Genomic DNA, 26,744 nt, shown 5'->3' on the forward strand with positions numbered 1-26,744 from the left:
CGTTAAGCGAGGCGAAAGAATAAAAAATGTGTCATTTTACTTACAGCTGAACAGATCAAACAGCAAACTGACAACCAGACTGACTGCCTCCAACAACAGACCTCAAACGACTCAAAAGAGAGGGGAGAAAAGCACTCAGCAGAGAGGCACGGCTCTGAATTCAGAGCCAGCTAAGGACTGATCGGCTAGTTCTGGATAGGCTGACAGTCACCTTAGCCCAGAAAGGCTCTCCCCAAGCCAAAACTCCTAAAGGCCGCATGCGAGGTTGCAAAAACTCCAACAGAATGCCACTCCATCTTCATTCTCCTTGCTCTCTTTTCCAGAGCTTGTCAAACTAACATTTTTCAGGTGCAATTCCTAGAATTATCAGGTGTCAATGTGGCTACTCTAGAGCTCAGAAAAGTTATTTTGGGGGGGGGGGGCTCCCTGGAACCACTCACATGGCCATGTTGGCTGATTCATCCTGGGAGCAGCAGGCCAACCCTTTTTATCGTTTTACAAGCTGGGGAAGTTTGTGCCTGCTACCGTTTCAGAGCCCCGAGACACCATAAAGGAAGGCTGGCTCCAGTCTCTTACAGCCAATGCCTGCTCCAGCTGAAGTTAACCATTTAAAAAAACCAAAGTTTATAAGTGTTAATTAAAAAAATATTATATTTGGAAGCGTTTAACAAGCGTCTTCTCTGTTTGCACACCGTGCACATTTAAATAATCCACTCCTTACCTGTTCCTTGTTATCGGAAAGGTGAAATGGGTTGCAGGAACCCACGTGCGCTGGGCTGTGCAAGGAAAAAGGGGGAAGAATACCCCATAAATAAAGACAATGAGGGCACAGGGCCTTGTATTAGTGCTGGGGCAACCCCGTACCTTGCTTTGACAAAATGTCCAGGAGGAGTTTAACCAAAACGGGAAAGCTTCAAGGTAGCGGTTGGGTTTTCTGCCTTAATGTCCAACCATTTTGAGAAAGGGACACAGAATGTACCGGCTTTAGGATATCCCTGTTTTTGGAGGAATTGCATCTGTCTGGATAGCTTTATAAGGTGTCTCAGTCCTTTTGCCTCAAACTAGATCATGACTTGGATAGCGGGCGCTCTTGTATGGCATGTCACCACAGGTGTCAAAAAGTTCCAGAGAAAACATCCTTTTATACCTGGACTGCTTTTGGAGGGAATGACGCGCTCCTTAGAATTCCGCCTGAGGAATAAAAAGCAACTTGTCAATTATTTATCTGGTCCTGAAAGGCAAAGAAGGAAAGTTAACAGTTTTTTTTTCTCTAGTAAAAGAGGTTGTTGTTTTTTAATTGGGGTCAGAGTGATCTCAATGGGAAGTTGTCTACAGAAGAACACAAGACAGAGAGAAGTTTCTGTGTAATAAAAAAATATTTTTCTCGTAAAAGACCAAGATCCAGTTCTTGGATGGAAAGACCCGGGATGGGTAGGCATGGTCTGGATGGGGCAGCCGACGATGAGGTTTTAGATCGACCACTTCTCTGTGCGAGCTTCCACTGACTGGACCAGTCCTTCGCCCAAGATCTCAAGATCTTCCAAAATGGCCTCCACGTTGGGAACAGTCATGGGCTCAGCGCTGAGAGAGGACAGCATCCGTCCTTTCATGCTCGTCACCTGTGGCAGAAGGGACAGAAACAAACGGTTCTAGGTTCAACTTCAGCTTAAAGACACCAACGGCTGACGTCCTGAAGCAAAGTAGGCTGCCATAGAATAGGTCCAACTGAATAAGGGATGTGGTGGCGCCGCGGGTTAAACCGCAGAAGCCTCTGTGCTGCAGGGTCAGAAGAACAGCCATCGTAAGATCGAATCCAGGCAACGGAGGGAGCTCCCACACTTGTCCCAGCTCCTGCCAACCTAGCCGTTTGAAAGCATGTAAAAATGCAAGTAGATAAATAGATACCACCTCGGTGGGAAAGTAACGGCATTCCATGTTTAGTCGCGCTGGCCACGTAACCACGGAAACTTGTCTTCGGACAAACGTTGGCTCTACGGCTTGGAGACGGGGATGAGCACCACGCCCCAGAATCAGACACAACTGGACAAATTGTCAAGCAGAACCATGACCTTGACCTAGGTCCAACTGAACCAGTGGGGGATTGCCCAGTCTCTTCCTCCTTAGATCTCACTGATTCAAATGGGTCTACTTCTGACTGTGCTCAACGACAAGATTTCAGCCCCTCAGTCACATTTCGGACTCATCACAGTTTAGAACCCAAACTATGATTCCAAGGTCATGTACTGAGGGGCTCCCAATACTCTGCATTACAACAGAGATAAGCAACAACAACAATACTGCTGCTTTGGAAAAGACACCCCACAATTATTAGGAAAGTTGTGATTAAGCTCAGAAGGAGCAAGGAAGTCTGAGGTGGATCGTGACACCCCTTGCCAATCAAGAAAGACCAGCAAACTGACCTTGTGGAGCTTGGCTGTTTTTAAAGTAAAGGTTCCCCCTGACATTTAGGCCAGTCGTGTCTGACTCTAGGGCACGGTGTTCATCCCCGTTTCAAAGCCGTAGAGCCGGTGTTTTGTCCGAAGACCGTTTCCGTGGTCACGTTGCCAGCGCGACTAGATACGGAACACCGTGGTGGTACCTATTTATCGACTTGCATTTTTACATGCTTTCGAACAGCTAGGTTGGCAGGAGCTGGGAGAAGCGACGGGAGCTCACTCCGTCGTGTGGATTCGATCTTACGACTGCTGGTCTTCCGACCTTGCAGCACAGAGGTTTCTGTGGTTTAACCCACAGTACCAACACGTCCCTATCTGGCTGTTTTTACATCACAGCAAAACATTGCCTGTCAGTGCAGCCACCGAACTATAATAAAGATTTTTCTTTAACCTTGGCTTGCCGTGTGTATCTGAAAAAAGCTCAGAAACGGGGACTTGACTACCCTTTCAAGGGCCGCTCGGCTGGCCAGTCTCAGTAGCGTTGACCCATTTGAGAGCAGACCTTGCCATTCCTTGAAAGGTTTACAAACTGCCTCTTTGCTAACCTATAAATGTGCCGACATGCAGGAGCCACTCAAAACGCACAACGGGTTAAAAATCCTCAAGTTGGTGGGGGATTGTTTTGGAACTTGCTTTGTAAAAGCCACCTGCAAGGGAGCAACACAAACCAGATCTTAATTTTCCCCACGTCTGCTGGTGAAATTCTTACACTAAAGGTTGTGTGTTCTGCAATCCGGGTGGGAGGAATACCGCAGCCGTGCCGTCGCCTGAATCCTCTTACTCCCGAAGTGTGTTTTCTCCACTTCGGCAGCAACTGTGCCAAAGTGCCAGCAAATGCGGCTTGGCTGGGCTCCAGAATCAGGGGCTTTCCGCCCTTCCTTCCTCATCTCCTGCCAAAAGGTCAGCACATACCTTCCGTCTCTCAACCGCCTTGCCCACCCCTGCCACCAGCTTCTGGCTGAACATGCTCCTCCTTGGCTTCTCTCCCAGGGAGGAGCATCTTTCCATTTTCAGCCTGCATCCTTACCTGCATCGGTCCAGCCCATCTTTTGCTAAGGCCTGAAAAACAGCATCCCTTCCCCACGGGAACCGCCTCGCCTCCCTTTGCTCTACAGCTCTTTGGATACAGAGGAATGATACGGCTCCTAACAGGGGTCCCTCAATCCCGGGGCTGAGAGCGCTCACCTTGAAAGGCTGCGGCTCAAAGGCTGAAGGTTTCCAGAGGACTCCGATGACCTCTCCTCCGTGCTTGTCGTAGAAGAAGAGGGCAAGGTCACTGAAAGCTTGCTGCGGAGAACAACAACATATAAGAGACAGGGTTGAAGGACAGGCACTATCCCCGATTAAGAGAGAGATACACAGCTCCAAATTCATTCTTGTTATTATAGTTTGAACCTGTTGTTATTAGTGGATGCCATGCTGGGGAAAAAATAACTCAACACACTGTGCTCCTTGTTTGCTTTGCTTTCCCCCCCCCCCCCCCTTTCTCATCTTACGACAGATAACAGAATTGTATAAAACCTCACTGTTTCCTATTCAAACAACTCTAAGAACGGCTTGGAAAACTAACTTTCAAAAGGGGCTAGGAAAGCTAACTACCTTCCTACTTGTCTCATTACCTTTGAAACACAGCATGGTTACACTCACAAGACAGAAGTAATAACTAGTTACAGGTAATTTTGTAATTTTTTACTGGTTATTTCTAAGCTCTGAAAAGTTGCGACATTCATTTCATAGCTAGTTCGGTGGTTGCAACACCATGGTTGGTCTCATTTATTAATCCCAGGGCTCGTGTTCATCTTGTCAGGGGATGAAATCTAATTCCCTGGGATTCATTTATTTTTATTTATTTAAACTTTTAGAAGCACCCCGCTTAGTAGCCAGGCCCCTACGCCTTGTAGGAAAGGTGGTGACAGTGCTGATGGGAGTGTCACCATCCTCTTTCTTCTAAACACTTTTGAAGAACCAGGTCTTGGTTCTTACTTATAAAGCCCTTCACGGAATACCTTTGAGTCCTCCGTCATTTGTCCGAGAACATCAACCCACGCCACCAGATCCTCCCAGGCCATGCGCTTCTGGGTTGCCACACCGAGGGAGGCCAGAAAAGCATCCACCAGAAATCGGGTCTTCTCGGCGGTGGCCCCAGCCATTTGGAATGAGCTCCCGGTTGAGCTGCGCCAGTCCCTTCCCTCCCTCCCTCCCAACCTCTAAGAGGATGCTTAAAACAATGACCTTGACAGAGGCTCTCAAGAGCATCTCACACAAATCAGTTCAATGTGTGCTGCCCATCCAGCTATGGCCTGGGGCTCTTCGGTTTTGACTTGATTCGATCTTATCCCTGTATGTCTTTTATGGCTTATTGTTTATTTTTATTATATTACTCTATTTGCTTTCATCTGACTCTTAGCTGGGTGGTATAAAAATGGAAGGAAGGAAGGAAGGAAGGAAGGAAGGAAGGAAGGAAGGAGCTGATGATGAATAGAAAGAAGGAACAGGAAGGAAATAAACAAACAAACAAAGGGGGCTTCAAAAGTATCATAACTGGGACCTATTTCATGTGCTGATGATAGAACACACCCCTCTGACCAAAGGCCTGTGTTTCTTTTCTATTGACCGATGCCGTTCTCTTGCCCTCCGCCTCCCTCTTGCGCCGAATGCAAGCCTCTGGGAGCCACTGGCCTTCTGGCAAAGAGGGAGATGGAGATCCTACAGGCTGGATCAGAACCTCTGGCCCTCCAGAGTTCTTGGATTTTATCTCCTAGAAGCCTCAGCCTTCCCGGCCAACACTACAGGATTTGGGGAGGGGGAGAAAAGGTTCTCCACCCCTTCCCATAACCAATTCCACCACAAAATATCAATCTTCATTTTTTTCCTATACTTAGCTGCCTCAGAGCCTGGCTACCACAGCATTAATCCTGATTAATGAACATTTGCTATGTATTAGATCTAAGCTGAAGTGATCATGTTTAGCCGACATGGTTCAGAGGAGTATCGCTATTGCCCATAAAACGGAAGAGAACGAATGAGTGGTGGAATACCTTTGAAATGTCATCAAATTAAAATGAGATTCGTCCCTCCTCAACCCTCCCATTTTTGGCAGGAATGTGACTGTTCAAAAACAAGGGAAGCTCCATCCTTATCAAGCATGTAGCCAAAGGTAAAAATCTACCAGTATCTCTAATTTTTTTTTTTTTTTTGCTTAGAGACGTGAAAAACTGAAGGTTCATCTCTGAACGCAGACTCCTCGTCTCCAGCCTCTTAGCCACAGATAAGATTTCAGCCGCTGCCGACTGCAAACCAATTCATGGGTCCAACGTGCCACCCGTGACGTGAACTGGAAATAACACGTCACAGTCAAGACTTGCAACTTTAAATAGAAACAGGACTCTAATAGTTCTGGATCATTGGTAGACGGCCCATTTTAGTGTCCTGCAGATGGACTGATCCACAACTCCCAACATTTCCGACACATATGTTGTTTTTGATATTTACTGCAGAGTTGCCCTCAACCCACGAATGAGCGCTCTCCGACATGTCCTGTCCTCAACAGCCTTGCTCAGCTCTCTTGCAAACTCAATCTGGTGGCTTCCTTTAGAGAGAGAATCCATCTCGTATCTGGTCTTCCTCTTCTCCTGCTGCCTTCCACCTTTCCCAGCATGATGCTCTTTCCCACAGAATCTCACCTTCTCAGGAAGTGCCAAAAGGAGGACAGCTTCAGCATTTTTGCCACCAGAGATAGTTTAGAACTGATTTGATTTAGGCCCCAATTGTTTGTCTTACGGGCAGTCCAGATTTTTTTTTCCAAAGCTCTCCTCCAGAACCCTATTTTCAAATAAATAAATAAAAAATTTTCTCCTGTCCAAGACAGGGTGGCTGGAAATACAACAGTGTGGATGATCTTGGTCTACAGGGACACATCCTTACATGACAGCCCAAGACAAGCAGAGAATGTGGAAAATAAAATAAATATGTGTGTATGTGATTTCTTTCAGATCCTTGGACGGAGGAGATGGTGCAGAATCCCACCAACAAGAACCCCAAAGGGCCTTACGACCAACTGGAGGCCCATCAGGGCATGCGCAGCAAAAACCAGCCATTTCGCATTCTTGTCTGGAAGGGATAACAAGGCCCTGGAGCCCCAACGTCCTAAACCCTTTGCCTGGTCGTGTTTGTTTGGCCTTTGCTGCTATGGGGAAAAAGGGAGACAAGGTCAGATGAGAGACTGAAATTGACCGATGCTTGCCAAGACATTTCTAGCACAGGGTGGCTCTCCGTCAAAGACACACCACTTGCCATATCAATCTTTGGGGTGGGTGGAAGGTGCGGTGGATTAAGAATCATAGAATAACGGATTTGGAAGGGGACTAGAGGGCCATCAAGTCCAACCCCCACAGGGCAATACAGTCTGGACATAGCATTATCGTGGCTGGGCTTGAGTGGCTAGAAGCAAGCAACACCTGGACACCAAGCAACTCATAATTAGCCAGTCGTCCTCTGCCGTTTCAGTAAAGCAATTCCCATGTCCACGTGGCATTTCCCTGTCCTCTGAGAGCTTATTGTTTACAGGGAGAGGGCAAACGGAGGACCGGAGGAGAGAGAGAAAAATATAGCTGCACAGAATTTTAACAAGGAAGAATTCAGCAATTGGGGGGGACGGGATCCTGGACAGATATTAAGGAAGCATTCCACAGCATAAGATGATCCTTCCCAGGGCAGGGAGGGTAGATGAGCCTTCGTGTCACTTTTAGGAAGGACTTATGTGGGGGTTTTTAAAGTGTAAAATAGATTGCTAAAGGCAAACCACAATGTTGCTACAGAGCGGTTGCCACCAAACGCTCCAGGAAGGAGGTGGAGGGAATCGACGGACACAAAGGAAGGCAAACCCCCTGTTCTGCCACAGAGGAACGGAGGGAACCGAATGACATGAGAGAGCCTTTGCAAGCCGTCACTCTCCACCTTTCGCCATGAGTGAAAACAGGTTCCATCCAGATCGGCCTCCTCTGCCCCCCCCCCGGGAGTGCTTCGCCTTTCTCTCAAGACACCCAGATGGGGCCATTTCAAGAGCTTCTGAATTGTGGTTTTTGAAGAAGAGTCCCCAAAGCTAGCCGGCTGGCCGGCCTACAAACCAAACATCCCCCTACTTAAATAGCAAGCATTCCCCATGTTTCTTATATTTAAGCACTGGATGTGGATGCTTGTATAGGAAGAACAACTCACGTCCACCCAAAAGGGATGGTATCGAGTTCTTCAGAGCCCCCACAGAAAAATAAAAAAATCTATAAGATCCACACACAGAAAACAAAGCTCTGGATTGCTTAACATCCTTGCTGGAATTCTCCAGAACTCATCACCAAGCCGAGATGGTATATAACTGGGGCTTAGAGTAAATAGTTCAAATATTGGGTCATGTGCGAGGCCCTTGGCTCTTGAGCCCCGAACATCGGCAAGGTCGGATTTTATATTGAGAAGTCAAACATTTCTGCCGCAAGGTCTGCATTTAAAAAAGCCAGTCACTCCTTTCCCAGGAGAGAGAGAGAGAGAGAGAAAACCCAAAGAAGACAGAGCATGGTTAGCATCCACTGAACACTGACAGGTGGGAAGGTATCCTAGAAAGCCAGGTAGGTGGGGAAATGCCACCAAGCATCCTTAGAAAAAGCATGGTCAGCTGACTGGGAGGCCAAGCAGGAGTAGCCCACATGGCAACATTTTGCTCAATGCCCCACTTTCTTTCTTTCTTTCTTTCTTTCTTTCTTTCTTTCTTTCTTTCTTTCTTTCTTTCTTTCTTTCTTTCATTCATTCATTCATTCATTCATTCATTCATTCATTCATTCATTCATTCACTCACTCACTCACTCACTCACTCACTCACTCACTCACTCACTCACTCATTCATACAGTATTTTAATCTCACTCTAAGATTAGCCACAATCTGGGTGGCTAAGAACATTTTAAAAACCTATACAAAGAAGAAGAGGAGGAAGACCATCACCCCTAATTCGCTGAGAGTTAGCTCCTACCACCACAGTTCTCAAGTGCCACCACACTTACCCGCAGCTCCCGGAGGTAGTTCTGCACCGGGTCGTAATCCACCACCGGGAACGAAAGGGCCTTCACCGCAACATCATCCTTCAACGTTCCCCGGCTGAAGGACTTGACGGGCCTGTCCACCGCCTCCAAGTGCCTTGGGATCTGCTTGGGTCTCAAGTGGATCAGGATGTCGTACAGATCCAAAGGCGGCCGGAAGGCCATCTGCAGGGAGGGAGACCCGGGAGCGCCACTGAGAACGGAACACAACGCCAGGCGCCGCCCCAAAGCACGGCCGGAAGCCAAGTCTTTCTGACCAGCCTTGTTCCTTCCTGCAAAGAGTGATCCCCCCCCTCCAGCACCGATATTTGGGCCTCAAAGCCCAGCCAATTCTGTAGGTGGTTGAAGGAACCTGGCCTTGCCCCGTTGACTCCAAGCGTGGGACTCAACTGCTTTAAGGACTCGCCCAGCGGATGGGGGTCACTTAAATCTCTAGGAGACATCGAGAAAGAGCCAGAGCTGAGAAAAGGCAGTCTCTCCCATGGAAAACATTTCAAGAAACGTGGTGGCTGCTCGGATTATGTCTACATCTGAACAGAAGAACCCAGAGGGATCAGTCTGCTCCAAGAGGTCAGAGCGAGTGTGAGGTCCCGCAGAGGGTTCGAAACAGGGAGAGTTTCAGATTTATTTATTTATTTTTAATTGCAAGACAGCCGGAAGGTTCTGCGTGTTTGGCACAGGGTTTTCTTCAGTTTAATTTATTGATTTCATTTAACGTCCTTGGTCATGCATGGCACGTTTGTTTTTGTAATTGTTCTCGTCTGTGAACCCCTCAAAGTGACTCTGGTCAGATGGGTGGGATAGAAATCAAATCAATAAAGAAAGTGTGTCTGCAAAACGTGTCAGCTCCTGGAATGGGGCATTTCACGCTGAAACAAGCCAGGTTTTTTTGTAAACAATCCATTTTTGGAGTCAGCATCAGGCCTACTGCTTTTTTTCTTCTTGAACTTTGGTGCTCTTTGTCCACCTTTACAGACTTTAATCGCTGCCTTAGAATCCTAAACCATGGCTCAGTAAGTTGTTTATAAGTGTCCCCCCTGCAAACTGGCTTAACGGTAGTCATATGGGGAGGGGGGTCAAAGGTCAGGGGCAACATTCAGAACTAAACAAAAAACAGACTTGGAAAACACCCTTGATTATTGTCACTCAAGAGTTGCAGAAGTGCCTCGTGGCGCAGTGATTAAAACACTGTACTGCAGCTAAAACTGTGCTCACGACCTGGGGTTCAAATCCCAAGTAGCCGGCTCAAGGTTGACTCAGCCTTCCATCCTTCTGAGGTCGGTAAAATGAGTACCCAGCTTGCTGGGGGGGCAATGCGTAGCCTGTATAATTAAATTGTAAACCGCCCGGAGAGTGCTTGAAGCGCTATGGGGCGGTATATAAGTTTAAAAAAAAAAGTGGCACAAACTCCCTGTGTTAGGCACGATGGCACAAAAATTATGGGATGACACAGAAAGCGCCTGTTCAAACATGTTCAAAAGCTTCTGCCATCCCTTTGATCAATGAGAGAAAGAGACACGGCAGCAACCTCACACTAATAAAGGACACTTCCAACACTCGTTCTTCGCATGGATCCGACCACGCCAGCATTCAACCTCCTGTAGACGCACAACAGCCGACGTATCCAGTCCCACCTTTGAACATTTTGCACTTTTCCTGTTCCCTTAAATTTTGCTGCTGTTGTGACAAGACGATTTTCCTGGAGTACTCAGAAGCCCATGTCATGTTCATAACATTTTAATTAGAGACGGGCACGAACCCCTATGTTGGTGGTTTGTGTTGGTTCGTTTACCAGGCACTTGGTGGTTCCCACGCCTGCTCAGAGGCAGCACCTTGGCTTCCCTGCCCCGCCTCCTCTGGGCCCTGCCTCTAAGCGGGCATGTGCTGGGGGAGGCAGGGCTGGAAACCATCAAGCACCTGTCTGTCTGGTAAACGAACTGGCACGAACCAGCAAAATGTTGGTTCGGGCCCATCATTCATTTTGATAGTGCTAAGAAAAATTACTGCATAACAATATTTTGTTTTTACTTCTGGATATTTTGATTTCTTTTAGCTTCTAATCAAATTCAATTCGCTCTTGCACATTCAAGTACAGGGATGAAACTTTTGCTATGAGATGCCAGCAATATATATATATCTCCCTGAGACCTCTTGCCATTATATTCTGGATCACACAGAATTCACGCACTCTCTCTTGGGGAGTACCAGCTTGGGAACCTTATGACCAATTCTCGAACATCTGAGTATGAATTTTGCTTGCTCGACAGAGGGGGAACTAAAACCACCACCCTGCTGTGCTCTGGCCAGCTCTCCTGAGAGACACAAGCCAAATGTCAGATGCTATACAGCAGCTTCCCCTTGACACAAGAGCAGATGCCATCTACACATCTCAACAGATGCTGACAGCTGAGTCATAAGGCCTCCAAACATTCACAAAACAAGTGGGGGGGTAAGCCCCACCAAAAAAGGGCTACAGCTGGAGTGACACATTTGGGAAGCTGGGGGTCATCACTGTCAAGGTTTTTGGGGTTTTTTGGATAATTATTTTGTACATCTCCTTGACAAAAAGCATCCACAGCTTTGCATTTTCAAGCATATGCCATCAGCTAATACGATAATGTCCCATTTCATCAAAGGTTCAGTATTTGTGGATCAGGAGAGGTTGAAGATGTTTCCCACTATTTCTCACATTGCCCCTTCATATGAGCACCCCAGATGTCAATTCCATGCTGGTACCCTCAGACCTCTGTCTAACAGAGTCCCCCCCCCCCCCGGCTCCACTCTGGACGTTGCTTATAGGTACGGATGTACCCACTGCCTATAAAGTAGCCAAATTTGCTTTGGCAGCCAAGAAAATACGAGCCAAGCATCAAACGTCTTGAGAAAGGAGGGAAGCGATGGCATCTGATATTTATGCTACATTAGTGCTATATATGTTTTACATTGCTATTGATCTATTGGGATTATGTAGGGTTTTAAGGAATAAAGTTTCTTCTGTTCCATTAAAAAAAGAATGAGTACACCCAGTTTTACAAACAGAACCTCAGGCATGTTCTGGTCACCCTCCCCACTAAATCAGTTCTTCCCAACCTCAGGTGACCAGATGTTCTTGGACTAAAACTCCCAGAAGCCTTCACCATGAGCTGTGCACTGGCCAGGAGTTTTGGGAGTTGTAGTCCAAGAACATCTGGCTTTCCCGAAGTTGAGAACCACTGCACTAAATCTAAATGAGCCTCATTGTACCTTCACATCCTGGCTTCCCAGAGGGTCCATGAGCTGCCGTTCCAAAGCCCGAAGAGACTCCAAGGCCAACACAAGAAGGCGCTGTAAGATCTGAAGGGTGGAGGGAGAGCAGAAAGAGAAGGGCAGTTGTGGTTTTTTTTAAATTAAAGGGAAACTAAATAATGTACGGGACATGGTGGTACTGCGGGTTAAACCGCAGAAGCCTCTGTGCTGCAAGGTCAGAAGACCAGCCATCGTAAGATCGAATCCATATGACAGAGGGAGCTCCCGTCGCTTGTCCCACCTCCTACCAACCTAGCCGTTCGAAAGCATGTAAAAATGAGAGTCGATAAATAGGTACCACCTTGGTGGGAAGGTCACGGCATTCCGTGTCTAGTCGCACTGGCCACGTGACCACGGAAACTGTCTATGGACAAAACACTGGCTCTATGGCTTGGAAATGGATATGAGCACCGCGCCCTAGAGTTGGACACGACTGGAATAATGTCAAGGGGAACCTTTACCTTTAGCTAAATAATGTAGCGTTTACAGAGAGTACCTAAAGGTGATAGTCAAGACAAGACCATACATTAATAGGTGCAAAGGTATAAACTCAGTCTTCCTGAGAATGGGGGAAATGAATTAAAAACAAAAAAACCAATTAGATTCTTCTTCCTTGGTTTGCTGACAAGGAGAAAAAGCAAATTTATTACATGAAAAGCTGATATCTCAATTTTCTGCTTTGCTGCTCAGCCTTCCAAAATTTGGTACATAGGACTTAACAGAAAAGCTCAAACTGCTCAAACCCGGGATTTATGAGGAAGTGGGAATGGCACACACGTTGACAGAACATCGTACCCATTTATACACGTTCTAAACCCAAAGGAAGAGGATGGTTCTCCATGCTGTTTGAGGGAAAGACTTTCTCAGTTTATTCATGGTGAACAGATACTCTGTGAAATCCCTTAATCTCACCTCATGGATTTGTTATTTTAGGAACTGAATGTTATGCATGCCATGATGTATGCATTCTGATAACAATAACACAAAAACCTTTTTTTTTCAAAATATGAGTCGCACTCTCCACCTTCCAAACACCTGGGAGGAGGTAAAATAAGTTGTTAAAACCTTAAATAAAATCAAGGAATGCTGGATCCAAACATTTGCTCTGGTAGCTTTCCATGGAGAGTTTTGTAAGGGAGGGGATTCAGTCGTGTGAAACCCTAACTATGGTCTGAAGCAGTACACATGGGGGAGAAGGACACCTTTAACATTACATTGGAGGGTGAGAAAAAAAGGACCAGACGGTACGATTCTCTAGTTGAAGCTACCATTGGCAAAGAAACCCCACCTGGAATCTGAAGCCAGGGTAACAAATCCAGCATCTCACCCACCTCTGGACAGCCAACAGCAACAACCATGTTATAGCAAACCACACAAGGACACCCCTGTACCTGTTTGGTTTCATTAAAGGGGGCAGAAGGCTGGGACGTCCCAGAGGCAGTGGGAGAGAACCGAGCAGAGGTAAGGTAAAGGTTCCCCTTGACAATTTGTCCAGTCGTGTCCGACTCTAGGGCGCGGTGCTCATCCATGTCTCCAAGCCGTAGAGCCAGTGTTTGTCCATAGACAGTTTCCATGGTCACGTGGCCAGTGCGACTAGACACGGAACGCCGTGACCTTCCCACTGAGGTGGTACCTATTTATCTACTCACGTTTTTACATGCTTTTGAACGGCTCGGTTGGCAGGAGCTGGGACAAGCGACAGGGGCTCCCTCCGTCGTGTGGATTCGATCTTACGACAGCAGGTCTTCTGACCTTGCAGCACAGAGGCTTCTGCGGTTTAACCCTCAGCGCCACCACAAGCAGAGGTTAAGGAGGGAATATTTAACCTGTCTAGGTAACTAGCACACAAAGGCAGAGGAGGTTCAGCTCACCTGGGCTGAAGGCTTGTCCTTGGTCCACAGCGAGCTACGTTGATCTCTTGGGGTTGCGATAAACATGACGGGGAGGTGAGGCCGGGCAGCGATGAAATGGTTCTGGATCTCCACATAATTTGCATCTGGATGCAACAAAACAAAGGATAACATAGCATCAAATGAGACTAACTAAAGGGCAGTAATGGAGGAACCTCCATCGTGCTTCTGTCAACCGCAGGCTCACAAGGTACACCGGGTAGGTAAGAGGTAAGAAACCAACGATCCTGGATCCAAATCCAGCCCTTCTGGGCTCAAATCTGGGCTTTCCCAGAAGGTCATATTCCTTATTGTTTCGTCGTTCCCCATCTTTCATACCCTCGATCTCGTAATTTAAAAGGGAGAAGGGTTTCTTCTAAGACACCGCTTGCTCCCGGTGCAAAAGCTTTTAAGGTAAACGATGGTGCTCTTTTGAACACCATGCTTTTGCTTTGTGATTTATCCATCCCTGAAATGCAGACCGTGAAAAAGTCTCTGGAATTAAACCCAGCCTTGGGGCTGACGGAGGCGCCGGGTTCTCGGGGGAGATGCTCGTGCCCATCTATGCCCCAAAAAGGGTGAGAGCCGCAGAACTGGTGGGGATCCTATGGATCATGAGATCTTCTCTTATGGAGGCCACAGGCCCCTATCCGAGCCTTCAGACCAAGGTTCTCCACCTTCAACACGGTCCCCTCCAAATTGACGATGCTGCCTTGGGGATGATGGAGATTGCAATCTAATGCATCTGAAGGGCACCAAGTTTAGAAAGGTTGCTATGCATACAGTCTGCAGAATGATTAAGTTCTTTCTCATGCTCTCGCTCTCTCTCACACACACACACACACATAGATACACAAAGCCACCCAACTCACAACACAAGAAAGGTGCTTAGATCAGGCCCATTTTCTCAGTGGACTATTCTAGAAAGGTGGAAAACTTCGGACTCCACTACAGCTCTTATACAAACTCATGTATACTTCCACGGCTTTGCTTCTTTCCAAAAAAAGTTGTTCTACTTTTGCTAAGCACAGCTTCCGGGGGACAGGCAGGGCACACAGTCTCGACCCAGAGAAATCAGAATCAGCTGCCTTTCTGCGTTCTGAGGTTCCGATGGGGGCGGCTCACGTGGTCAAATGCAGCCACAAAGGTCTGAAACTCGCTTGTCCGTTTTTGGCCCCCATAAGCAAACGGTGAGATTCTCAAGAAGCCAAAACTCTGAACCTTGCTTGTTTTTTCCCCCAATTATTCAGAAATGCAGGGTAGAACCAGAATCTGTTGCCACAGCAAGGCCAGAGTTTCACAGACCTGCAGGCGTACCCTTATGACTTGCCAGAATCATATTTGAATGGAAAGAATTGTGCTTCTGTCTTGCACCCTCCTGAGCTTGTTTGAGCTACAGATGCTTCTTCTTGTGACACACCTGCTTTCAGCATACGCCGTGCAGAGGGCAGCCTTCGGAGTCCAGCAGGCAGGCAGCTGCTTCTTCGAGCCATGAGTTTGAAGAGATAACCTTTGCTCTTCCCACCTGCCTCTGGTTTTGCGGACTGGGAACAATGCTATCTGCTCTTTTTCCAGCTCCTCTGATCTATGCTCCCAGCCTGGCCAAGGGAGTCGATGTCTGCCGGTGTTATTCCAAACATCCTAGTTAAATGCCTTCACATCATCATGCTGTCGCGACCGGGGTGGGGGGAGAACAGGACAGACACACATCTAAACAGCCGTATATCTAGGTTCCTCCAGAAATGTGAGCAAGAAAAACCTACAGTATCAAAGCCAAAACGACACTGTGAAAAAAACATATGTTAAAAAAAGGGGGGGAAGACCCCTTGCCAGATTACAAAGCGGAAGACAGACCGGTGAGGGAAGCAGAGCAGGATGCGATTCTCCCAGTCCAAAGTCCTTCAGATAATTCACTATTAAGGTGCTGAGGTGCACAAGAAAAGGCTCCAGAGGTCTTCCTGGGGAGCCCTGGGCACCCTTGCGTGATCTGCAGGTGTTCTAAAGTGAGACCCTTTCCTTGGAAGGAGGCTACTCCGTTAAATAATAACCGTCACATGCCACCAAGTCAGTTCTGACGTATTATGGCAACCCTTGTTAGGGTTTTCGAGGTAGAGAGTACTCAGAACGAGTCGGCCCTTCCCTTCTTCTGGAGGTGGCTCTGGGATTCCTGTGCAGCTGGCCCAAGGCCACCCAGGCTGGCTCTTCTCTCTGGAGGCCCAGTGGGGGAATCAAAGCCCCAACCCTCTGGGGCTCTGCAGCCAGAGACGTACACCGCTGAATTATCCAGCCAGCCCGAAGTCCTTTACTAGAATATAAATCCACCACCAGGATAAAGGTGGCATTCTCCCATGCATTTTTCTCAACATTAAGAACAACAACAACAAAAAAAAACCCTTTGCCATTTCCCAGCCACTTAGTCTAAGTGGGTCATCTTGCAGACGTTGAATGCAAAAGGCATGGAGCTGACAGCCCAATTCAGACACAAAAATTCTTTGCATGGTGCACCTGCTCCAGAAAGAAAGCAGCATCTAACTTGAGAACAGCCACACTTAAAAGCCACTCCTGCCTCTGAGATATTCTTGCAGGCATATTGGCGTGGGTGGCGTTGGTCATTGCTGAAAAATGATGCTCTGAGGACAGTCTTGTTAAAATGGATGTCATTTTCTCTATACTGCTACTATGTGTTACATATTGCATTTTAAAAGGAGCTCACTGCATCCTCTGTTATTCCTCTGTAGCCAGGTTGCTGTTTTAATCATGCAGGAAACTTGGAATGTTGCATTTTATCATATGCATTGAGTTAAGTTCGCACAACCAACTAGAAAAATACCAGGAAATACTCTCTGGTGCTCTCTTATGGCTATATCTGATAATGCACTTTGGAAATATTTGCAGCAGAAAAAACTAAGAAATATTTCCCTTGCCATTAAGATTCCTACTAGGACATCGTGCCTCAAAAGTTTCTGTCAAAAGTATCTCCAAAATGTCTTCAAATTCCCTTTTTTCCACAAAAAAACCCCACAACAACATGGGAAAGCTCTAAGTATTACACCTAAGTAACATAAGTCTCACTCGTGACATTAAAAAGTAACTTTGCAGCTACTAATTATGTGGCCTCTTTGCAAGCAACAGCTACTGACTGATAACTATGCTTCTTGCAGTTAATTATATCCAAGCTTTGAAAGTGAGGCTTATTCAAGACAGCTCGTAGCTTTTTTTGGGGGGGGGAGCAATTCAAAATACGATCAAGGATAAAATTCTTATGAAAGGGTATATAACGCACAGCAGGTGCAGAAAAGTAAAGTTCTACCTAATGAAGCTTAATCTGTGAGCAACTCCTCAAAAAGACAAGACTGGGTATCTTTATTTAGTATTATATGGAGAAGGTGCTTCAGAGAATTTTTTTGGAATTTGAAAAAAGAAAATAGAGTCATGTAGGGGGGAGAACAGACCGTCTCACCTGCAAGAAAAACAAGCACCAGGTGCGAGATTCCTGTCTTCAATACATGAACAACTCTTTAAACGACTGTAGAGTTACAAGTACAGGAAAGCATGCTGCTAATACACCACCTCATAGTGCTTAAAGCATTCTCTGGGCGGTTCACAATTCAATTGTGCACACTGCCCTCTCTCCCCACCCCACCCCCACCCCTACTGAGCTGGGTACTCATTTTAGCCACCTTGGAAGGCTGGAAGGTTGGGGCAACCTTGAGCCAGCTGCCTGAGCCCGTTGGGATCAAAATCAGATCGTGAGCAGAGGCTTGACCGCAGTACTGCCGTTTAACCATTGCGGCATAAGGCTCCTTCCTGGCAAAGCGATTTTGTCATGGGCTCAGGATGGAGAAAAGGAAATATTTCTTGACACAGCACATAAATGTGCTTGCAAAAATTGTTAGCAAAGGATGTAGACAGTTGTCCTCAATTAAACTAGAGGTGACCCAGGAGAGGTGAACAGATCTCAAAAGTGTCAACACATGCAAGATCAGGGTTACGGTACAGCTGGGAGGCCGGTTCCTCTGTGTCTCCTACACCAGTTTCGAGGTGGGAAACTGCCCTCATGGGACAAGCACCGTCTGCAGGGAGAAGTTGGAAACCCAATTTTGAACTAAGAAAAGAGTAGAGGTAGGAAACATTAAGGCCTTCTTGTGAGAAGACAAGTTTAGCTAGGAAAGACAAGGATGCCTCAGAAAGCGCAAGGCAGCAGAAGACCGGACATGAGATGGACTGACTTTATATAAAGGAAGCCACAGCCTTATATTTACGAGACCTCAGCAGGGCTATTAATGATATGACCTTCAGGAGACATAGGATCTCCCTAAGTTGGAAGCAATCTGACAGCACTCAACAAAAAAATTGCAAAACCTATCCCAGCCTCATGTACATAATGCCAGGATTCCCTTCTTCTCCCTTTGTTCTTCCTATGAATACTTACACGTACCTGTAGCTACAGTGGTGCCTCGCTTAACGAGGATAATCCGTTCCAGGGAAATCACTGTAGAGTGAAATCCTGGTTAAGTGAAATAAAAAATCCCATTGAGACGCACTGAAAACCCATTCAATGCGTTCCAATGGGCTGAAAAACTCACCGTCCAGCGAAGATCCTCCATAGGGGCGGCCATTTTCGGTGCCTGTATAGCGAGGAATCTGTCCAAAAACACAGCGGGGAGCCACTTTACACAGCGGGCGGCCATTTTGAAGCCGCCGATCAGCAAAACGTCGTAATGCGAAGAATCGGTTCCCGAAGCAGGGAACCAATTGTTGCAAAGCGGATTTTGCCTATTAAAACATAATTTTGCAATTGCAAAAGCGATCGCAAAACAGTTATCGTATAGCGGTTTCGTCATTTAATGAGGCAATCGTTAAGCGAGGCACCACTGTATTTTTAATTATCTGTTTTAATTTGTATGTGAGTTGCCTTTAGTCTGATTCCTGGAAGGAGGAAGAGGCATTAGTCGGATAAATGAGTACAATAAAAAAAGCAAGCACCGGCTTATCTCCCAGAAGAGAAGAAAAAGAAAAAGACGATCCATACTTACAGTCATTTTAACAGGGCAAAATTGGGTGTTCTTTAAAAACAAAAGGAGCAGTCACGGTCCAAAAGGATTAACACCCACCTGGGCTCTGCTCTGAGCAAAAGTTCAGGTAACCGAATTCCTGAGCAAGAAGGTGGAAGAATCCCGGAAACCTGGATCCATCAAGCCGTAAAGCTGCTTTTCCCCCCCACTTTTGTTTCTGTTCTGTTCTGTTGGAGGCAAGTCTCCACAAGGAGACGCCGAGGAAAAAGGACCTCTCCCCCCCCCCCGCTGAGCCTGAAAACTCACAAACAATTCAAAACCCGCCCCCGCGAAAAGGGAGGCAGAACATCGCCCGGCGCACGACCTCACCTTTGAGCTCGGCGTTCAAGTTCACAATGAGGGGGGTGTTCTTCCAGTCAAAGGTGACCAGCAGGTGGAGGAAGCGCAGGAAGCCCACCTGGGGAGAACTTCGAGAAGGAAATAGAGCATAAGAAGGAGAGCAAAGGAGAAGACACGCAACACCACACGGGCGCTGTTAGAGGGAACATATGAATCCCCGTCGCAGCCGCTCCCCTGGCTGCCCATCAGTTTCCCGGCAGAATTCAAAGTGACGGTTCTAACCTATAAAGCCATAAACAGCTTGACCCCAAGCAATCTCAAGATCGTCATTAGAGGCCTTACTCTCGGTCCCGCCACCTTCACAGGTCCCTTGGTGGGGACACGGGAGAGGGCCTTCTCTGCAACTACTCCCCAGAGACTTTGGAACTCCCTCCCACTGCAATCCAGTCTCTCTCCTGCAAGCAGGCAAAAACCTTTTTCTTCAAACAGTTTTTAATGATGGGCTGCCTGAGCAGGTTTTTTTTATATGGACCTTGTGCATTCAGGCTTTGAATGCCTTTTCGCTGCTGGTTTTCCTTACTGTCTTTCACTGTGGTGTTTGTTTGACCCTTTTCAGTATTTGCAGACTTCATGTTTCTTAGCTTTGAAACATTGTGCTCTGAATGATGAAAACCGCCTTGGGTCTACTTAAAAGAGAAACAAAAAAAGTACCAAAGGTGCCGGGTAATCTCAAACCAGAGAGAGACGCTCCATTTAATTTAACCCGTTGGTCCAGCCGAAGGAGGACTCGCGAACCTGTGTGGTGCAGTGGACATTGTCCAACGAGGACCCAAGAAATATGGCTTTAAATCCCAGCCCGGCCCGGCCATGGAGACACACCGGGGTGCGTGAGTGACAAGGATGGAACACTTTCCTGAACCTCTCACACACCTCAAAAACTCTGTTATAGCCACTATCGGGTTGGAAACAACAGCAACAAAAGGACAATGGATCACAATTGGGGCGAGCTGTCAAAATGTGCCTGTTCAGGACTAGACTAAAGCACCATCCCGAAGACCACTCATCAGATACCTATTTTTAACTTATAAAGGTCCCACATGTTCTCTCTAGTAGGCATCCTTCAGTCCCGAGACTATGGTAGAGTGCTCTGTATGGAGGTCTTGGAACAGCATCTAGTCTGGCTGAGAAGGCCAATTCGAGAGTGACGACAATCTCTTCCACACTGAAGACAAATCCAATCTGTCTCCTGTCTGGCTCCCTGATTTTGCTGGTTTCGGGACTGCTTCTTGGCCTCGGCCTGCTGGACAAGGGTCTCTTCAAAATGAGAGAGGCCATGATGCACTGCCTGCCTCCAGGCTGAACGCTCAGATGTCAAGGTTTTCCCATCTGTTGAGGTCTATTCCTAAGGCCTTCAGATCCCACTTTCAGATGTCCTTGTAACGCAGCTGTGGTCTCCCTCTGGGGCGATTTCTCTGCACTCATTCTCCATACAGGAGATCTTTTGGAATCCGACCATCAGCCATTCTCATGACATGCCCAAGCCAATGTAGACATTGCTGTTTCAGTAATGTATACATGTTAAAGATTCCAGCTCATTCTAGGAGTACTCTAGTTGGAACTTTGTCCTGCCAGGTGATCCCAAAAATGCATTGCAGGCAACATATATGGAAGGTGTTCAGCTTCCTCTCCTGCCGTGCACAAAGGGTCCAGGGTTCACTGCAGTATAGGAGTGTGCTCAGGACACAGGCTATATAGAACTGGATTTTGGTTTATGCCGTCTGCTTCTTATTGAGCCCTACTCTCTTTGTGAGTCTACAGAACATGGTAGCTGCTTTGCCAATGCGTTTATCCAGCTTGACATCTAGGGAGAGAGTGTCAGAGATGGTTGAGCCAAGGTGCACGAAATCATGAACAACCTCCAATTCTTGCGTGGAGATGGCAATAGAGGGAGGTTAGTCCACGCCCTGGCCCATGACTTGTGTTTTCTTCAGGCTGATTGTTAGTCCAAAATCTTGGCAGGCCTTACTAAAGCGATTCATGAATTGTTAGAGGTCTTCAGCAAAATGAGCAACAACAGCTGAATCATCGGCAAAGAGGAAGTCCCGCATGCATTTCAACTGGACTTTGCTCTCAACCTAGAGAGATTATAGAGCTTTACATGCAATGTTCTCTTGGGGGGGGGGAACTACCTTGGTGGATTCTCTACCTCTCAGACCCAGGGAGGGGAGAGGCTGAAAATGCAGTGAGATTCCTCTGCATGCCCTCTGAAAGGTGCAAAACACACTTTTTGGACAAAATAATAATAATTGGGGGACTGAGGTTTTGCAGGGCCATACTTTGCCCTTCCTGAATTCAAAGTTATCTTTACCTTGTATTTCCCTAACCTAGGGACTTCTAACTGTGGACTACAAGACCCATAAACCTTGTTTGGGTATCTACAGGTGTTGGCATCCCTTGGAGAGCCAAAGACTGCAGAAGAGGCCTGACTACATTTTCCTCTTCTTGCTTATGGTCCCCGCTGTAGACGGGGCATAGGACCCGAGTCCTCTTGGCCTAATCCAGAAAAGCACACCTTATTTAGGGAATATTGATAGGTTCTCTCATTTGGGGATGGACCACAAGAGAGAGGGGATGACATCCTAACGGCTCCCTAGAGACAGAAGACGCGGTTTGTTCTGGCCAAGATCGAAGCACAAGGCGTTCGTAAAACAGACGAACCAAAAACAAACCCCAAAAATCGTGCTCATCTCACACACACCCCTCACCTGGGTGCCATGAAGGGCGCCGGGCACAGGAAGAGGAACGCCGCTAACAGGTCCACGCACTCCTCTGAGAGGCCGTCGCTCAGCATCTGGGCACTGATCCAGCGTTTGGCGAGGCGGGAGGTGCCGCTGAAAGCCGGATGTTGCTGCTGCAGGCTGGAAGCGAGGGGGGAGAAGCAAACCGGTTGAGCCCCCCGTTCCTTGCAGCAAGGATGCCCGGTGAGAATCGTCTCATCCGTGGGTAGCCCACCAAAGCCATTTGAGAAGCTCGGGAGCCCTTCCTACCCTGCAAACCCCTGCGCCACCTTCGGAAGGAAGAGGCACTGGCCCAGGGACTGTCCTCCCCTAGAATTTGCCCATTCCTGCCCTACCTCTCAGAGAAAGAGACCTCTGTCGTGTGAAACAATCTTGCCTTGGAATCAGGGAGGTTCCAAATTTGGGGGGGGGGGGGGGGGAGTGAATTGCTATATATTTTTCCCATTTTATTTTAACTTACTGGTTGTGTTTAAATCCCCCTATCCTTCAGCGGGGGTCAAGGTGGCCTCTGCCACTTTCTCCTTCCCCGTTTTATTCTTACACCCACCCTGTGAGGCAGGCCAAGCTGACATAGCAAATGGGTCAATGTCCGCCCTGTGAGTTGTTCGGGTTCAAACCACCCCACTCCAAGCTGGCTCTACGGCCAATTTGTGTCCCACCGCAAAGGCCAAAAAGGGAAGTCAGCCTCCGGAGCCAAGAGAGGACGGGGACTGGAAGCTACACAGGGAGGAGGAGGAGGAAGGGCTCTGAGAAACAGGGAGGCCTGGACTTTAAAAACACGAAAAGGTGCAAGAAATTGGTCTTTCAAAAAGAATGACAAAAAAGCAGGTCTCAGGAGGGGCCACAAGGAACAAAAGCACGGGGTCGTCCACCCCTGGTCCGTAGCCCGATGCCCGTCCGTGGCCTGAACCGGCCCGGGCCGTGAAGACAGATCTCCCGCCCTGCCCCACAACCCACTCCCCTCCCCACAGCTGCTTGGCGCGCACACACATGTGCCAGCGCCGGTGTGAGCATTCCCCCACCACTTCATGCATGCGCCTGCGCAAAGGGGCGTGCGTGCGTGCAGGCTCTCCTGCGCATGTGTGTGTGTGCGCGCCCTGCCTTCCTCAGAAGCTCAGCTGGTCCATGGTCCCAAAAAAGATTGGGGACCACCGCCTTAAAACCACTCTCTGGGTGGATTACAATTCAAATATGCAGGCTATCCCACGCTCCTGCCCCCTGTGAGCTGGGCACTCAATTTACTGACCTCAGAAGGATGGAAGCCCGAGTGAACCTCGAGCCAGGTACCAGGAGTGGAACTCAGGTGGTGAGCAGAGTTTCGGCTGCAGGACTGCAGTTGAACCTCTGCACCACAAAGCTCCTACAACGGGGGGTGGATCTAGGCCATAGATCCTCACTCAATTCTTGCCCAACGGTGGGACCAGAAAGAGACCAGCCACGTCCCCAGAGGGAATTTCCTTGGACTAACAGGCCAGAGCTAGCCAGGTGGCCCTGACGGCTATAAAGGTGCACCGTTCCAAGCAAATAGGAGATTCTCCTCCCAATGGCCCCAAACTGACTTCCTTTCATCTGGAACTTCATTTCTCTCCAGACAGCTGCCAGGGGAGCTTCTCTGAACATATATCTCAGGATGTTGGAACCAATGTGTGAAGAAAATTTTAAAAAAACCTAAATGTTTTTGGACTACAATTCCCAGGGGCCCTATCGGTTGGGGCATTCTGGGAGTTGTAGTCCAAAAAAAGTGACATTTCCAAGCTCCGCAACGCCTCAGCCCCTGCCCGCCTAGGAGAACTCTCCCTCACCCGTGGAGAGAGCTGGTCAGGAAGGGCAAATGGATCGTCTCCAGTTCCAGCTGCTGGGATTCCGGAGTGTCCCGATATTTCAGCATGCCTTCCGGGGTGACCACCTCCTTCAGGATCTGGGGCTCTCGGTGGTAAGCTACTTGGATGCGGAAGACGTAGCCGTCCTGAGAAAGGAAACAGAACAGAAGGCTTCTACAGGCCACTGAGACGTCATCCTTCACTCTCATGCTCTCTCTTCCATTGACCCTGAGAATGGACTTAGCATCTTCAATGCTTTGGTTAAGAACAGTTGAATACAACTCTACAACTTTAGATTAATTGAGAGGTAAGGGATTTTAGGAAATCATAATCTAGTACTAGGAAGAATGGAACACAGGAAGCTGTGTGCGATACTGAGACTGACTTAATCCACCATAGCTTGGTTTAAAAACATAGGACAGCACTCGACAAATCCTTGAAAGGCTGTCCTACAGAGGAGCGCCAGAATCTGTTCTCAATCATCCCAGAGTGCAGGACACGTAATAATGCACTCGAGTTACAGGTTTTGGTGGAACAAGAGGAAAAACTTCCTAACTGTTGGAGCAGTATGACAATGGAACCCATGACCTCAGGAGGTGGTGAGCGCTCCAGCACGAGACCTTCAAGAGAAAGTGAGACAAACATCTGTCAGATCTACTTTGATTTGGATTCCTGCCTTGAGCAGGGGGTTTGAGGCCCCTTCCAACTCACGTATTCAATTATTTTCTGGTTACTGTATTTTTCTGTCTATAAGACTATACTTTTGTCTAAAATATTTAGACTAAAAATTGAGGGTGGTCTTATAAACGGAGGTAAGCTGAGGAGAGAACAAAAACAAGTGAAGGGGAAAGCAGGGATCAAAGTGATCCTGCAGGGCTTTGATCCCTTTCCCCTTGCACTTGCTAATCTCCACTTAGATTTCTTAATTTTGGATTAGAAAAATGGGGGGGCATCTTATACATAGAAAAATGTCATATTCCTCTCCTGTTCTTCAATCTGTATGACGACGCTTTCCCAGCAGGAACATTAGCTCCCCTTCCACTTCATCCTTTGGCATAAACTTCCTGTTCTTTAGTTTTCTCCTTAGGCATTCTCCAAGGGGCAGTGTGGCAGAATGGACGGCTAAGATTTTGGGGGGGGGGGTTGTGCTTTTAATAAGAACTCAAAATAACAAATGAGCAGAGCTAACAAGTTCACCCCTCCAGAAAGAGGCTCATGCATATCTGACGCCTTCTGTTAGAGAGCAGCACAACACTGGGAAGCAACGTAAGCAACCCTTTTTGAGATTCAGCAGAATCCAAGCGATGGAAAGGGAAGTGAAACCTGGAACCGCAAGCCGCAATTCTGAACAGAGTCATCTCTATGTCAGACCCCTCCGCAGAATACCGACCACAAAGGGAAGCAAAGTATACCGCAGAGAAAGGACCTGTGGAGGGCCAGTGTTTCTTCAAGATGACTCAAGGCAAGCCACCGAGGAAAAGAAACACGTGCAGGGGAAAATGTCAAGTTGGATAAATCAACCGTTGACACTCGCGTCCTAGAGAAACTTATAGACCTCCTGGGAAAATCAGAAGCCTATCTACGTCACAGCTGACATTTATTCCAACCAAGAGTTAATTGCAGACTGAAACTGATCATTAACGATCATATCAAAATTCATCTGAGTATCAAAGTATATGCTTTTCCACTGTTGCAATAATTCAAGGCCTCATCAGGGCGTTTACTTCTACAAGCGTTATTTATCTACATTGCTTCTATGTTCCATAAGCACAAAAATTACTTCAGAGCTGTTGTAAAAAGCAAACATCTTAAAGTTATGAAGAAAACTGTAGGCCCAAATGCTTAAGAATATATACGAAAACGGAACTTCAGTTGCAGGCAGAACTTAAATCGTGCCTCAATCCAAAATACAGGAGGAAAAGTACAATAAAATATCAAAAAGGATTTTAAGTTGCTTTCTAAAAATGCAAGAGCTTATAACCTAATAATAACCATGTGCTGTCAAGTCAATTCTGACTTATAGCGACCTTTTTCCAGGTAAAAAAAAATAGAAGTGGTTTACCATTCTGTGCTTCTGGGGATGCCCTGGGACTGTGCAGCTTGCCCAAGGCTACACAGGTTGGCTCTTCTCCCAGAAGGCACAAATGGAGGATCGCACGTCCAGCTTTTGGCTCTGCAGCCAGATCCCTAAACCACTGAGCTATCCAGGCAGCTATAGCCCAACAAGGCACATTTAAAAATAAAAGACAGAGAAAACATCTCATAAAAGACTGAAGTTGTTAAAGCTTAAAAATCTACTAAGGAAAATAATTTTCTTAGCCTTTAAACGCATATTAAGAATACACCTACAAAATATAACACATTTTCTAAATGCTCACCTAGCCATCCACAATGTGAACAGGATTCAAAAAGCCAGCTAACGAATCATGAGATCACTCAACAAATTGATTTGCTGAGATAAAATGTGGAGGCTGCACAACCAGGTCTTAATACACAGAATGAAGAGTCCAAAAAGACGAGGAAAGTGTTTCTGGACAACGCAGCTTCAGAAAACTATTTTCCCCATAATCCCAAAGTCAACATGACCAAAGCGGAGTGTTAATCCTCCAAGTATTATTCCCTTTAGGCCATGTTGGCTGATGAATTGTGGAACCTCTACCGCTAAATAAATAAATAAATAAATAAATAAATAAATAAATAAATAAATAAATAAATAAATAAATAAATAAACAAACAAACAAACAAATAAACAAACAGCTTTCTCCATGCTCCACACACAGGGGTAGGCACAAACAGTCACAGAGAGCGCCTGTTACCTTATACACATCTGTGTGGGTGGGGGCGGGCCGACACAGGAGACGGTGCTGCTTGCGCAGCAGCTCTGCCAGCTGCAGCTGGAACGCCGCTTTGATGCGTCGGATGGCTTCTCGGTCCTGGGGCCACTGACCACTTCCCTCCATGTGGCAGAGCACTGGAGCGAGCGAGAGAAGGGGGAAGGGACAAGAAGAACCGAATAAGCCACAAAGCGGTCAGACGGATAGTCCAGAGCAGAAGAAAC

The 26,744-nt window shown here is 47.2% G+C and overlaps 1 protein-coding gene across 1 annotated transcript in view; it reads right to left on the reverse strand.

Annotated features, from left to right (window-relative positions):
- Nucleotides 1-1,283: 1,283 nt before the first annotated feature.
- The window catches only part of NOL6 (nucleolar protein 6), a 55,774-nt gene continuing 30,313 nt past the window's right edge, over nt 1,284-26,744 (reverse strand). Inside the window, exons 18-26 of the mRNA XM_020796454.3 lie at nt 26,503-26,657; nt 23,669-23,832; nt 21,834-21,986; nt 19,099-19,196; nt 13,697-13,821; nt 11,784-11,873; nt 8,505-8,705; nt 3,642-3,743; nt 1,284-1,619 (exon numbers count right to left, since the gene is read on the reverse strand). Of these exons, the coding sequence (XP_020652113.3) occupies nt 1,470-1,619; nt 3,642-3,743; nt 8,505-8,705; nt 11,784-11,873; nt 13,697-13,821; nt 19,099-19,196; nt 21,834-21,986; nt 23,669-23,832; nt 26,503-26,657 (1,238 nt within the window). The 3' untranslated portion in view covers nt 1,284-1,469. The remainder of the gene's footprint in view (nt 1,620-3,641; nt 3,744-8,504; nt 8,706-11,783; nt 11,874-13,696; nt 13,822-19,098; nt 19,197-21,833; nt 21,987-23,668; nt 23,833-26,502; nt 26,658-26,744) is intronic.

This window comes from Pogona vitticeps, chromosome 2, assembly GCF_051106095.1.
Source record: "Pogona vitticeps strain Pit_001003342236 chromosome 2, PviZW2.1, whole genome shotgun sequence".
NCBI classification, from domain to species: Eukaryota; Metazoa; Chordata; class Lepidosauria; order Squamata; family Agamidae; genus Pogona; species Pogona vitticeps.